A 15,526-nucleotide genomic window follows, 5' to 3' on the forward strand; every position below is an offset into this window, starting at 1 on the left:
GAAGCAATGCCCAGGTCTGCCTGACTTCCTTCTGGACACAGCCCCAGAGCCATCCTGATGGATTGAACTCTGCTTCTCAGCCCAGCCTCCTATGCTTAAAGACACCTAGAGTTGGCTGCATTCTTTGATTTCCCCAAGACACGAGTGGCTTATTGCTTCACATCCTCACTGCTAGGTGTTTGCACTTAGCACATATTTACTGGGTGACCCAGGGTCCCAGGAGAGTGTTCCCATATACTACCACTTGACCCCCATCATAACCCCATGAGCCAAGACAGATGGGCCCAGCTTACAGTTGAGAAAATGGAGGCCTAGGCAGGGGTGGCTTGCTGGAGGTCATGCAGCTGATAAGTGGCAAAATGAGATCGGCACCCAGGAGCCCAGGCTTCTCTCCTGCTCCTGTGTGGCCTGTTCTCAGGTCTTGGGGTGGTGGCAGAAATGCCCCCTGCTTGGCCAGCGGCATGCCCAGCAATGGAAGGTGTCTCAGGACTGCAGGGAGAGATGGCTGATTGATATGGGACTGATAAGGCACGTGTCCTCTGGAGCATAGTTTTCAAACATGGTTTTAGTATTGGAACCCATTCTTCAAGTGGTGTCTTCTGCTGAAGCCCAGTATGTAAAATAGATCAGATGGAGCCGCTGAGTCGAGTGGGGAGGGGGCTGGGTACACCACCCACTCTTCTTGCTGGGCAGCCCCTGAGTCTCCTCTGAGGCCTCTACTTCTCTATGAATCTCATTTGGAAACAACCAGCCATTGGAATTTACCATTCCAATTTGTAGAGTGTAGCAGAGTGTCTCTGCTCCCGTTTTCCTGCCTCATCCACCTTGTCTGTGTCTTCCAGGGCGACATGGGCTTGCCTGGGCTCTCCGGGAATCCAGGACCTCCGGGACGAAAGGTACTGTTTGGTTTTGATGCTTTGCCTTGTGCGGTGGGCCTCCTAGCAAGCCAGGTCTTCAGGCAGAAGAGCTGTGGGCCCACCTGCCTCTCCCCAGCCCCAGCCCAGCTCCCCTGGGCACAGGGCACATGGGCGAGAGGTGAGAGAGCTTTCCAAGGGTTGTGCCTGTTGGGGACAGGGAATACCTTGGCTTGCAGTGGGTGCCTCCCACCATGGTTAATGAGGTAGCATAGGAAGTATCCTTGGTTTGCTGTCCTTCCTTTTGGGGGCCCAGCTGCTCCCAGGGAGGCCACCTTCAAGAAAACTTGTGGTGATGGAGTACCCTGTGCTGGCCCTGGCTCCACTACCCACTGGCTGAGTGGTCTTGGGCCTGCAAGTCCTGTCTCTGCCCCTCAGCCTCCTCCTACATGAGATGGAGACAATGATCCCCATCTCTGACCCTGCACAGTCTGGGGCTGTGTGACCAGGAGCAAGGCCTGGAGCAGAGAAGTTGAGGGAGTGGACCCTGGGGTCAGTTGGACCTGGGTCCTACTCCCACTTCTGCCATTTCCTGGCTGGGTGACCTTGGGCAAGTCAATGAGCTCTCAGAGTCTAATATGTGGCCCTCGCTGATGCTCTGCAGGGGAAGGGGAATGATCTGGAGAGGCAGTGCGTTCTCGCTACCTTTCTGGCTGTTGTTATGTCGTGCCCATCCCATCCCCATTTCAGCCATGCTGGGGGAGTTACCTGTCCAAACCCCTGTGCGAGGAAAAGACTGGCATTTCCTGGATAGTGGGTCTGTAACTTACAGTCCCCCGGGATTTTTGTGACTCCTCCAGCCTGTGTCTCCCTTCCTTCAAGACTCTACTCTAGTTGTGCCTACTCCAGGGAGTCCTCCTGGAGCACCCAGCTTCAGGCCATGAGGCTCCTGTCTGCTCAAGAACACTTAAGCTGTCTTGGCTTAGTAATTTTGAGCCACTAGGCATGCCTCACCAACCAGGGTGTGCAAATCTCGTTTATTGCTCTTCCTACTGAGCCTAGCATGAAGCCTGTGCATAGCAGGTGTTCAGGAAATGGGGGAAAGCAATGCAGACTAAGGATCGATTGCCTTTTCCAAGAAAATCCCCGACTGCTGATGGATTGTCTGGTGAATCCATCGACCTACCACTGTGTCTTAAGCTTCTGCCCTGGCTCCCAGCTATGGCCACAGCTGAACTGTCTCTAGGCCATCTGGCTCTCATCTGGACAGCTGGGGTGTCTCCCAGCTCCATCCTGTTCTTGCCTTGAGAGCCCCATGACACAGGGGGCCTTGCAGGACCTCGTTCCCCCATTCCCTTCTCCATGGCCACAGCAGGCCATACCTTCAACCTGAGAGGCCCGCCCCAGAAGCAGTGGCTGTTTGTGAGCTGGGAAACATGGTCTTTTCTGGCTCAGAGAACACAGAGGGACTTGCGCTCCCCACTTACTTCCTCTCTGGGCTCTAGCGCTTTCTGATGGATGAGGTGTGAGTGGAAAAGTCTCCTTCCGGTCCCAGCTCATAAAGCAGCCTCGGGTGGTCTTGTTCTGCGTGGGGGTGGCAGCCTAGCAGAGGTGGCAGGAGATGGGGAAACCAGTCCGGAACCAGCTCCTCCCTGGGGTGCCAGGGCTCCTTGCATTAAGCAGATGTCCGGGGAGGCCAAGGACCCCCAACCAAGAGGAGCCAGCTCACCTGAGCAGGGAGAGGCAGCTTCTCTAAGTTAAGGAAAAGCCACTAAGCAGCTGGAAAACTATTTGGCAAAGCCAATTGCTCTGAGTTCCCCTCTGGCCCTGGCCTAGACACACACAGAAGAGTTTGGTCTGTGGCAGGCTGGCGTCACCCACTCACAGAGGGTGCTGGGTGAAGCATCGGGGAGCTGAGGTCCCAAGGCAGAGACCCCTGACCAGTGGTGGGGATCAGAGAAGAGAACCACTGCCATGGGCAATGTGTCTGGGGCCACCATTGTAGATGGTCTCACCTATCACACACGTCTTTGGTGACAACAGCAGCCACTTGGCTCTGATCTAGTAGTGTGGCTTTTCTGTATTATTTCTTGTGGGAAGCCTTGAGGGAAGAAGGGAGGTGAGTGGATAAGAGGTGAGGTCAGCTTCCTCTTCGTGCTCACCAGCACATTGAATTTTTGTCGTTCTGAGGCAACACGGATAATCCTATTTATTCATTTATTTAACAAGAATTATTGAATGCCTATAATGTGCCAGCCACTGAGCTGAATGGACAAAAATCCCTGCCCCGCAAGGCCTGCATCCTTGTGGCAGGGTGGGGAGACAGATGATACAAAGAAAAACAGTAAAAATAAAAGGTACACTATAAGACAGAAAGGGCTATGGAGAAAAATTAGCAAGAGAAAGGGAGTTTTGGTTGGAGGGTGCAGTCTACAGCAGTGGCTCCCAGCTGGGGAGCTCAGGCCCCATCGTGGTGATTCTGGCTCTGGTGGTCTGAGTGGGACTCAGGCATCAGTAGCTCTAAAAGGCCTCCAGGTGGTTCCCACGCGCAGCCAAGAGTGAGAGGCACCAATTTAATGAAAATACCTTCCATGGGTTTCTAAGCTGTAGGGCTAGGATTCGAACCCAGGTCTTCTGACCCTCAGGCCCTTTCTGTCACCACAAGGCTGATTGAAACAGTTTCTCAAACAAGACAGTGCCCATCCAGTAAAAAAGAGGCTGCCTACCCGAGAAGGTTTGTTTCTCTGCCACCGCCTGAGATGCTTGTGGAAGGACTTTGCTGGGCCAGTTCCCAAGGTAGGGAAGACACGCAAACCAGGTCAGATAGACCTGGATGGAATCCCCGCTCTGTCCCTCTCCTGCTGTGTGAGCTTGGGCAAGTTGCCTCACCTTGCTGGGCCCCAGCTGTCTCATGAGATGGTTGGGAGGATTAAATGAGATGTAATATCCCTGCACTCAGCACAGGGCTGGCACACGGCTGGCACTTTGTATGTATTTGTGCAATGAATAAATAATGATCATGATGATCATGAAGAGAAGCATCTGAAGAAGGTCTTGCCCATCTGGTAGCGCTAGTCATTTTGCTAATTTCCAGCTAACCACCCTCCACTAGCCAAGAAGGCTGCCAAAACTCCATTTGCACCTCCCATGCTTTCTGTCATCTAACCCTCCTGTTTTCTCTCCTGTAGACCAGTGGTTCTCAACTTGGGGTGATTTTGCCCCCCAGGGAACAGTTGGCAATGTCTGGAGATATTTTTGGCCATTACCTACAACTGGGAGGGAGGTCCTACTAGCTTCTAATGAGTAGGAGCCAGAGATACTGCTAAACATCCCGCAATGCACGAGATAGCCCTTCCCTCCCATACACATACAAGATGTGTCCAGCCCACAAAGTCAAGGTTGAGAAACCTTGCTGTATAGAAACCCTGGCCCCATCCAATCCCACGTACCCTGGGCCTTCCTGCCTCCCTGTGTCTGCTTCTGCTGTGCCCTCCCCAGGCATGCCCTCTCCTCCACACTCATCCTCATGTGCCTGCCCCTTGGCTCTGTTCTTAGAGAAGAATAGCATCTTCTTCAAGAGGACTCCCCAGCACCTCCAGGCAGAAGTCACGCCTCCCTTCTCTGACCATTTGGCCTCCCTTCTCAGCCTCTTTGGGCTAGTGGGCAACCCACTAGTGTCAACACATTGCTTAGACTGGACAGTGGACAGTACCCAACCCGTTCATCTTTGTTTCTCATGTGGGGCTTAGCGCAGTGCTGACCACATTCAACTCCCTCGCTCCTCACCTCTGGCAAGCCTCACGAATTGATCTTTCTGGCCAAGTCCTGACACAGCCCCTGAATCTTTCTTACCATACTGCCCCAGATAGACATGATGCATGGAACAAAACTGCTACTCAAATCAAAACCTGACTTGCTTCTCTCCAGCCTGACTTCCCCCTAGCTCCCTCCTGTTGCCCCCACCCTGCCCCCCTAGCAGGAATGCTGCTTGAGTTGGCCATTATCCGTGGAAACTATAATAAAATGGGAGAGCATGGAGGTCATCTGGAAGTGTGTCTGGGGAAATGTGATTGAGGCTGCCTGAGATGATTTCCCACCTTTCTGCCGAACTCCCGGTTCTGCCTGAGTGTGGCACCCCCAATTCCGTAGAGTTCCTCCCGAGAAACTTCTCCAGGCTCCCCTGCTTCTGCAGCCCATACCCACTGGCATCCCTCCTATCCCATCCTATGTCTCCTGTCCAAGTCCTGCTCCTCCCCCAAGCCTCAGTTTACAATGTCACTTCCTCTGGCTGGGTGCAGCTACATTCTTCTAGCACTCTCCTTCATTCCACTTAATATGCATTTAATGCCCACATCCCCTTGTAGAAGGTAGAGTTTTTTCTGTTCATTGGTGTATCTCTAGTGCCTCACACAGGGTCTTGGTCATTGCTGGGGCTCAACAGACATTTGTTTGATGAATGAATAACTGGATGAATGAATGAGCCATGCAGAAAATATACCTTCCTGCCTGGAGCTGTCTCAGGCATCCACGGAGCAGAGTTTGGTGTCAGACACCTGGCTGTGCCACGATGGACTGTGCTTTTAGACTAGCCACAGACTTCGGAATCCTACAATTTCTGAGCCCACAAGACACTTGGAGAGGCTAGCTGGGGAAGCTGAGGCCCAGAGAGGCACCTTGTCCAGCATCACATAATAAGACCCTCTACTCTAGGCATGTGTTTCTCACTCTTTGATTCTTTCTGTCCTGCTGATGGCCCAGTCTGGGGTGTGGGCTGCCCAGGAGGTAGCGAAGTTCAGCAGAGATTAATGGAGAGCTAAGCAAGCTTGGTGAGTTTCATGTCAACTACAAGGGGAGCTGAGGCCTCGCACAGGCGGAGGTGGAGCCTGGGTGGACAGCCGATGTCTGAGTACATATTGGTCCCTAGGACCCCCAGGCAAGGACGGGACCCCTCCCCTCCCTGCCCAAAGCCCAAAAAGCAGCCCAGCCAGACGGGGAGACGGTCTGTAGCAACAGTGAGGTGATGTCTGGTTTCTCCTTGCGCATTGTAAGCAATGATTAATCTGGCTCCCAAACCAAAATATAGACCGAGTTCTATTATAAACACAGGTCCTGTGGAGACCCGCCTGCTGGGCAGCCAGAGGCCCCTTGCAGACACCACGGTCCCTGGAGCTCCCCGAAACATTCCCTCTCCCTTAGTGCCAGTCAGGCACCGATCACAAACTGGAAAGTCACTGCCCATGGGCCCACCTTGCGGTCAGCACCCGCCCCATAATTGGCGGGGCGCTGCACAAGATAATGGTTTAGATTCTTGCAGGTCTGGGGCCCTGTCATTTGAAGCTATTTGCTGGCCCCAGCTTGGTAAACATTGTTAAGATGCTTCCAGGGAGCATAAGCACCTCCTGCCGCCTACCTCCCGCCTTGGCTATGTTCGCCCTGCTGCTACTGGCCATCCAGGAGAAACTGGGGTGTTCATGGCAATGTTCAAGGCCCTTCAGGGTCCCTTGATCAAGAGATACCTAGAAATTGTATATCCCAATGGGTGTGGAATCCCAGGGAAAAGTACTGGCTTGGTCATAACTTGCTAGGTAACTTTGGACAAGTCCCTTTCCCTCTCTGAGCTTCAGTTTCTCAGTCCGTCCAATGAGAAAGGAGATTGTCAAACTAATGGTTTGGGGACCTTTCAACTCAGTTATTCCAGGGTTTCATGACTGACCTCTGCCTGAATAATGCTGCAATGATGTGAAGCTTTCATCCCAGGGAGGCACATCTATAAGGGGATCTCTCCTTGAGTGGCTTTGTGGCTCTTCTAGGCAGGTCTTAGGCCTCAATGAGCACGTTTCATCCCATGCTTTTTGATGGCTAAGGACGCGGTATTGGAGTCACAGGCCAGGTGCTGCCCCTAGAAAGCTGTGTGGCCTCAGCAAAGTCTCTTTACCTCTCTGAACATCAGTTTCCTCAACTGGCAAATGTGTATGGTAATTTCTGCCTCCTAGGAGTGATAGCAAGGAGTCCATGAACTGATATATGAAGGCTTCAGTGCTGAGCCAGGCATAGGGCCTGCCACCATGCATGGCCGTGATGATCAGTCACTTCCATTTAGCTGCATCCTGAGTAAAAGGGTTTACTTGAAATCTTCTCCTGGGATTTCACTGGAGAAATGCCTCTGCTTCCTTTGTGGGGAGGTATGGGGGCTGAAGAATTGGTTTTCAGCAGGGTTCTTGTGGCTGCAGATGAAGCCGCAGGAGCTGGTGATGGCCAAGGGCCCCCTGGACCCCACATTATGGTTCTCTTGGGGTTCTTGCCCTGTTACTCCATTGGATCTTTGCAGGCAGGTAGAATATGGCAGAGTGAGCTTCAGAGAGGATAATTACCCATAGTCACATAACCAAGAGTGCAAGCCTCCATTCAGCTCTTCACTGGGAAAAAGTTTCACTTGTTCTTCCTAATCTGCAAGCTCCAGGTGGAAAAATGATGATCACGGCTGTTAGTTACATCATGTCGCGCTACCTCCCTGCTCAAAGCGCTTCTGTGGTTTTGCATCATATCACCGCCAGCATGCTCTGACTTCCTGCTTCTCTGACCACCCCCATCCTTCACCCTCTCACCCACTCTATTCCAGTCATACAGGCCTTCCTGTGTTCCCTCCAAGCCACTTGAGGGCATCCTTGCCTCAGGGCCTTTGCACTTGCTGTTCCCTCTGCCTGCACTGCCTTTCTGCATGGAGCCAGCCCTGTGTTCATCCCATTCATCTCCTTAGAGCAGCCTTCCTTGATCCCACCCTCTCTTCACCATCCCTCCCCAATGCCGTGTTCTCTGTCCGTAACTTTACTTCCTTTTCTTCACAGCACTGATCACTACTAGACATTTTCTCTCTGTTTCTGAAAAGATTTTATTTTAATTGTGGTTAAAACGCATATAACATAAAATTACCATCTTAACCAATTTTAAGTGTACAGTTCGATAGCATTAGGTACATTCACATTGTTGTGCAATCAATATCCAGAAATGTTTCATCTTGCAAAACTGAAACTGTACCCATTAAGCAACTCCCCATTCCTCTCTCCTTGCAGCCCAGATGTTATTTTTATGTTTGCTTTGTTCTTATACCTCCTTAATTAGAATGTAAACTCCTTTAGGGCAAAGGATGTTGTCTGTCTCATTCTTCCTGTGCCTAGAACGGCGCTGGAGCATGAAAACTTGGTAAATGTTTATCAAATGCATGAATGAAAAATGAAGATTATGATAATAGCAGCTAACCTTTACAGCGCCCTTGAATCCAATGCCAAATACTGTGCTTTACACACTTTCTATCCTGCCATCCCTGCTCCAACTTTATAGCCCCATATTTTAATTGAGGAAAATGAGATTCTCAGAGGTGAAGTCATTGGCTTTGGGTCACCCAGCCAGCCAGTTAGTACAGCAGCACTGGAATCCTGATGGGTCTGAAACAAGAGGTTGTATGCCCCAGTTTGCCCACTGGGGAAAAGAGTACACGCCCCAGCTAGAAGAATCTCACCCAACCTTGTTGCATCAATCTCCATAGGCCCCTGGATCTGAGATACAATCATGTCACTGAGGGCTCTTGAGACATGAATAGGTGCAGAAAGAATGCTTGTAAACTCTCCAGACCTCTTAGATCAAATTGACTCTGCTGTTTATAATAAAGAGTCCCCACTTCCTGGGGGCTGATGGGGGGTGTTGAGTGCATATGCCTGTGTGTGTCTGTGTATGTGCATGGAGCTGTACATGTCTGGGGATGTTTGCAAGATTCCCAGTGTGTTCCCAGATGTCAGAAGAATCTGGTAGTGAGTGCCTGTGGCTTGTTAGCAATGGGACTCAGAGCAGGCATCTTCAGTTCTGTGAGACTCAGTGTTTTCCTCTGTAAAATGGAGATGATAGTCGCCCCCGACTCCAGCTCATCTGACTGTTGGAAGGAGTAGATGAAGTCATCTATTATGCATGTAGTGCTGGGTAAACGGCAGCGCATAGAGAGGGTCTACAGGTTTGAGCGTGCATGCGCGCGTGTGTGTATTCTAGTCTTGTGTGTGTAATTTAGACTCTGGAGGAGTCTTCAAATTCTAGGGTTCTAAAACATCATAGCTGAAGGGGACTCAGAGTTCTAACTCCCTTATCTGAAGTTCAGAGGAGGGTAGTAACCCACCCAAAGTTGCATAATAAGTTAGGGACAGCATCTAAAGCAAGCCCAGAGCTCCCTGCGTAAGAGGGTCTGACATGGATGAGTGTGGCTACCCTGTGTACAATGGAAGCCCCCCATCTGATGGAAGCTTGAAGTCTGAGGTTTCCTTTGGAGACCTCCTTACTCTTATGAAATGGCTCAGGTGATTATACCTGGTGCCACCTGAAAGCACACACTCAGCTTGGTTCTCTCGACCCAGAGGCCTGGCCTGGACATGCCTTTTGACCATCAGGACAGAGGGTCAAGGTTGCTACTGGGGCATTGCCAGAGTCCTTCTCATCAGTATCTGGGTGGCCTATTCCTCCCTGGAACAGGAGCTGGGGCCGGTGGGAAAAGGGAACAACTATTTGGGTTAATATATGTGGTCAAGGCGTGTGATGGGGGCTTTATGAGAAGGGGCAGGTCTTGACGGGGGAGGGAATCCCAGCATCCCGTGTGACGTGGCGGCTCAGCACATTCCAGACCTCGAGTCCTACTCAGTCTACTCCTCCATTGACAAATCCTCGCCCTGAGAGATGGTCTCACCTCCTCTCTTGATTCAGAAGGAATGATTGCCATACACCGTCTCTTGGTCAGAGTTGCTGTGTCCCAGTTCAGCTCACCTACTCTGCCAGAGCAGTGAATGACCCCCATGATGTCCTCTGGCCTAAGAACTACCGGGAGCAGAGAGAAAACCTTAGGAATATGTGAACCCTCACATGGTATCTGCATCCATCTGGGGAACCTTTACTGAGTGCACACTCCATCCCGGATGCAGTACATACGGTGCTGAACAGGGCAGGCCAGGAGGCTGGGCCCTTGCGATCTCCAGGACCAGATGTGTCCTCCCTGCCTGACGCAGCTTCTTCCCCCCCGCCAACAGGGACACAAGGGCTATCCTGGACCGGCAGGGCACCCCGGAGAACAGGTGAGGGCCTCAGCCTCAGCCCTGCCCCGGTCGCTCTCCCTCCTCCCAGCCCCTACCTGTCTCTGGCCCCCTCCCTAGATCCTGCTCCGTGAGCCAGCCCCAGAGTCAGGCTGTTTTGCCTCTCACCCTGCTGGGGCCCCCAGCCCACTCCAGTCCACCCCACCACTCTCGCCCAGCCACATTTGCCCAAAAGAGCCAGAGTCCATGCCGGCCTGATGTTGGCATGAGCCTCACAACGCCAGTTGGAGCCATGAATAGCTGGCCTGTTCCGGGCGATGTTAGGGGATATTATACACGCCGCCAAGGGGTTTGCAGGAATTTTGGCCGGCCTGGCCCAAGTCAAACAGCAGCCCTGCCAGCGTGGGAGAACCAGCCAGGCCTCCTCAGTGATTTCTTGTTCCTGGGCTGCAAGCAGAGGGGGTTTTGTCCCTCGGAGCTGGTCTGACCGGTTTCACAGAGGGGTGAGCTTGGGGGCCCTCCCCTTCCTCCTGTTCCATCTCACACTCCTGCCCCTCTCTTTGTTCATTGTCAGCCCCAGTCTTCCAGGGTACCCCAGACCCAGAGCTGGGCAGGGTCTTTCTTTTCCTTATGTTTCTCTCTGTTCCTTTGCAGGGGCAGCCAGGACCTGAGGGCAGCCCAGGGGCCAAAGGTTACCCTGGCAGGCAGGTGCAGTATATGGCTTCTGGAAGCTCTGTGGCCATGGTGATGTGAAGATGGCCACAGGTGCCCCGAGGCAGAGGGAGGCGGTGGGCTGGGGGCCAAGGAGCTGCACCTGCTGGGTGGACCCTAAGGAGGGGGCTTTCCAGGGGGCTGGACCAAGGAAGCCTGTCTTTGCAGGCACGGGATAAGGCTGCATAGTAAGAGGAGGTCTGCTTCTGTGGGGCTGGGGCTCCAGAGGCTCCTCCCACTCAGTCTCCCTCCTACCCACCAGCCACCTCCCTGGGATCCTGGGGCTGTGGGGGTCAGGCCAAAGATCACTGATCTAACCCCACCCCCGTTCTACAAAGAGAGCAGCAGAGGCCCCAAAGAGGCAGGACTCGCCCCAGGATTGGCAGCAGGTAGAGCGTCTCCATATGTCCTTGCCCCTCTGTGTTTTGTGTTTCAGGGGTTACCTGGACCGGTAGGAGATCCCGGCCCCAAAGGCAGCAGGGTAAGTGGTTCCTGGCCAGTGCCACATGGGTGGGGTTCTAGGTGAGCATCACCTGTCCCTCCAGTGGGCTTGATGTGAGGTCAGAGCTATAAGGAGAGCCAAGGCCCTCCCACTTGAGCGCTCCCAGACAACAGAGGGGCAGCAGGAGGGATGGGTGATGGGAGACCCTTGAGCCAGGTAAGCTGCTTGGTCCCCATGGCCAAGAAGTCTGGGAAGCAAAGACTCTGCTGGGGGTTTGGCCACAGTCCAGCTGCAAACAACTAGGCATTTGTTTGCTGTGTCTCCCGGCTCATGCCAAGTTACAAGGGAGAAGTATGGGCCACTTGAATTGCCTGTCGTCGAATCTTCAGAGGCCTCCTTCCTGCTCCCAACTGAGGGCTGGGGGGAACCACTCTTTTTGGAGGGTACCTGGTGTGGGAATGCTGCCCAAGCCTGCAGCCTGGTAGAGCTTCCAGATCTCCCCTTCCTTCAAGGCCCCCATGGAGCAGACCCTGAGTAGCGATCAGCCTCAGTTGCCTACCTCTACAATGGTCATGATGTCCATTTGTACCTCTAGCCTGGTTATGTCAAGCTGACTTGACAGCTCAGGAGGGGGCCACCAGGTGGGGACTCCCATGTGGGTTGTGGGAAGACAGAGAAGGTTCTGGGTGGACCGAATGGGGTAAATGGAGTTGGAAAGATTTATAGCTGATGTGGTGGAATCCTGTCTTTTACATGCAAAGAAACTGGGTTCATGGCGGGGCCTGGATGGCCCCAGCTTACACTGCATGCCTAAGGTGGATCTGGGATGAGGACCCAAGTGTTCTGAGGCCTGGACTTGCTGCCTCTCAAGGAATGTTCAGGAAGGGGGTCACGCAGTCCTCGGTCAGGACAGATCATGTATCCTTTGCTCCTGAGCCAAAGCTATTTATATTTTGGCAGGAGGGAGAGGACAGAACAGTTGCAGTCTCAGCCCTAATCCCTGCAGCCGACTGGTGGCTGTTAGGAGAGCATGGGGAGGTGGGAGTGGGGGCGGGGAGGTGCATTCCCCAGGAGGTTACTGTGATGGGCAGGGCCTGAGGAGGCTCTTGTCCCAGGATACTGGGCCTGTCTTCCTTTATTCTGCTGCTCCCATGAGCCATTCCCCCAGAGGGACCCCCTAAACCCAAAGAGAAATGTCTTCTCAGTCCAGCCCCAGTCCTGATCTCCTGATCTGCCAGAAGGACAGGGCATGTTAATGACATCTGGGGTTGCTCGACTTGCCTGCCATGCTGGTGGCATCTCAGAGCCACATAGGAAGAGAGGACTGGTCTGGCCCCAGCACTCCTGTCTCTTACAGGCCACACAGCCCTGGGTGGGCAGCCTGGATGAGCAGTGAGTCACTCAAGCTGCCCTTCCAACCCTGCCACCACCAGCCTCATATTTCTGAAGTAGGCAGAGGGCAGGCTTTGGAATCGGGATGACAGGCTTTGAGACCTGCCCTGCCATTGGCTAGCTGTGGGACCTTGGGCAAGTCACTGGGCCTCTCTGAACCAATTATTTTCTCACCTGTAAATCTGGGAGATAAGCCCTATTTGGAATGGCAGTAAATGGCACTCTTTCAGATTATGGATATTAATCATGCTGGATGCCAACGAGGAGGCTCAGTGGCTTTTTGGCCTTCCAGGGAAGGAGAGATGGTTGTGAGCCTCCATTGGTTGCTTGTTTGAGGGGAGGCAGTATGCAGAGTGGTTAGGAGCCCAGGCCCAGGAGTCAAAAGACTTGAATTTGAATACCAGTTCTACCACATTTCAGCTGTTTGGTCCTAGGCAAGTCGCTTCACCTCTCTGGGCCTAAATGGTCTTACCTCTACAGGGGGCTGAGTAACAATACTTCCTCGGGGCTGGGCATGGTGGCTCACGCCTGTAATCCCAGCATTTTGGGAGGCCAAGGCGGGTGGATCACCCGAGGCCAGGAGTTCGAGACCAGCCTGGTCAACATGGTGAAACCCTGTCTCTACTAAAGTAAATACAAAAATTAGCCGGGCATGGTGGTGCACACTTGTGATCAGCTATTCAGGAGGCTGAGGCAGGAGAATCGCTTGAACCCAGTAAGCAGAGGTTGCAGTGAGCCGAGATCGCACCACTGCACTCCAGCCTGGATGACAGAGCGAGACTCCGTCTCAAAAAATATATATAAATAAAAAAATAATAAAATATAATACTTCCTCGGGGTGTGGTAAGGATGGAATAAATGCTTTAATATATGCAAAGCACTGACAGCAGACCTGGCCTATCATTCGTGCTCAATAAACATTAGCTTTTGTTAGAGTTATTATTAAATCATTCCACAAAGAGTGGCACGCAGATAGTGGTAGAAGCCCCGGGCCAGGTCACTGCCCTTTAGAAGTTCCCAGGCTAATGAGGACATGAAGCATGAACACAAATAATGAAGATACAAGGGAGAAAGTGGAGAAGGATGCTACCGAGGTGCAAAAATGGCACTGGGGTTGCGGGGGAGAGATTGCTTCCGGCTTGGGGTATCAGGGATGCTTGCCCAAGGAGAGAGCTCACGAGAGCTGGGCTTTGAAGGATTTGGCTCAGAAGTCATGAGGGATGGGAAGGACATGCCTGGTGGAGGGGACAGAGTGAGGAAAGGCTGGGAGGGAGGAAATGAGACTCATCCTAGGGAAGAGCCCCAGAATGGTGACGAGCCCTAGCTGTGGAGTCAGCTGGACCTGGGTGACCCTTGAGCTGATTAGGAATTCCCGAAGAGAATTCACAGCTGCACCACTGACTAGTCATGTTGCTTTATCTACAGAGCCTCAGTTTCCTTATCTGTCCAGTGTGGGTGATGACAATCTGGGGGGTCCTTGTGAGAGTCTAATGTGGTAGCATGCATGTGCCTGGCACAATGTTGGCACTCCGGGTTCGCAGCCGCTGTTAGTTAATGCCACCACTCAGGCGGCCAGGGGTGGATGTAAGCCCTACATCCAGGACCTTGAAGGCCTAGGAGGAGCCATGGCAGGAGCCACGGGCACCTGCCAGCATCCCCGGGGGTGGGCAGGGCTTGGTGCCATGCTAGCATCTAACCCAGCCGCGAGCTTCCTTCTGCAGGTCCTGGAGCCCTGGCGCGGGGCGGGCCTCCTGCCAGCGAGCGCCCGCGCCCTTCCCTGGCGTGAGGGTATGTGCCTTTGGACTACATCGTGGAAGCCAGCACCATGCAGTCCATGGGCATATACACTTGCCTCAAGGCCTATGTCATCGAGGAGCCACCGGAGCTGCCACTGCCACCAGGGAGGAAGAGGAGGAGCCAGGATGTGGGATGGCAGTGGTGGGTGGGCTGGGGCAGGTTGGGCCAGCCACACCTCACCGCTTGACCTCTCTGACCCCCCTTCTTCTCTTTCCTAGGGCTACATTGGGCTCCCAGGGCTCTTCGGCCTGCCAGGGTCTGATGGAGAGCGAGTAAGTTTGCTTCTTTGGTTATTCACCATCCACCAGCCACCCCTGCCCAAACTGAGCAGAACCTGCCAGGCACCAGCCTGGGGAAGTCAAGGAATTCCTCCTGGAGGAGGTGCACTTGAGTCGAGTAGGAGTCTGATAAGGGGACAAGTCAAGGCAGATGTGTTCCAGGCATAGGGAACAGCATGTGCAAAGTCAGGGATTTACGGTAACTTGGTGAGTTAAACACTCAACACCGCCAAAGTGCTGCGTGAGAGGGTGAGAGTGGTGGGAGCTGAGGCTGGAGAGGGCCCTGGGGCAATGTCTTAGGTGCCCAGGACTAAGGTTAGAAAAGGAACTCTGTTCTGAGGGTATGCGGAGCCTCTTGAGGACTTGCAACCAATGAACACCAGGCCCACTTTATAGTATAGATCAGGGGTCTGCAAACGGTGGCCCATGGGCCAAATCCAGCCAGTTGTCTGTTTTTGCAAATAGTTTTATTGAGCTCAGCCTTGCTCATTTGGTTACATATTGTCAATGCCGCTTTCTCAGTACAATGGCAGAGTTGGGTAGGTGTGACAGAGACCGTATGGCCCACAGAGCCAAAGATGTTCACTATCTGCCCCTTTCCAGAAACCATCTGCTGATTCCTCTTTTAGACAGATCAGTTGGTTTACTTGAGTAAAATGTGTTGGTTGGGGGTGGGGACAGCAAGAGCAGGTGGCAGGAGTTCCAGCAGCCAGGGGGAGCGGCTGTCTGGGGAAGGTGGTGGGGCTGGTTTGGTGGTGGCAGTGGGTGCTAAGATTTCCTAAGATACCCTGTCCTTCCAGACCAAGTATCTAAGTCAGAGGAGTCCAAAAGATGGTGTGGGAGCTTCTCACAGACCCCTGGCCCAGCCTGGAGGTCCATTAGAAGCCCCTGGGGTGGTGGCCTCGGGATCTTCCTCCCCGCCCCCTCCCAACCTGAGCCCGTATCTATGGGAACTCACTTGTAACCTCCATAAGCTGGGTATAGAGAACC

General features: G+C 53.1%; 1 protein-coding gene across 5 annotated transcripts in view; it reads left to right on the top strand.

Moving 5' to 3' along the window:
- Positions 1 to 15,526, top strand: part of COL27A1 (collagen type XXVII alpha 1 chain) — a 160,464-nt gene that overhangs the window by 41,201 nt on the left and 103,737 nt on the right. For 4 of the 5 annotated variants that reach the window (XM_054520505.2, XM_024252429.3, XM_054520507.2 and 1 more), the window contains 5 exons: positions 843 to 896; positions 9,914 to 9,958; positions 10,571 to 10,624; positions 11,064 to 11,108; positions 14,477 to 14,530. In XM_054520505.2, the coding sequence (XP_054376480.2) occupies positions 843 to 896; positions 9,914 to 9,958; positions 10,571 to 10,624; positions 11,064 to 11,108; positions 14,477 to 14,530 (252 nt within the window). The remainder of the gene's footprint in view (positions 1 to 842; positions 897 to 9,913; positions 9,959 to 10,570; positions 10,625 to 11,063; positions 11,109 to 14,476; positions 14,531 to 15,526) is intronic. The other variant, XM_054520508.2, reaches the window with a different exon arrangement.

This window comes from Pongo abelii, chromosome 13 (genome assembly GCF_028885655.2).
Source record: "Pongo abelii isolate AG06213 chromosome 13, NHGRI_mPonAbe1-v2.0_pri, whole genome shotgun sequence".
NCBI lineage: Eukaryota > Metazoa > Chordata > Mammalia > Primates > Hominidae > Pongo > Pongo abelii.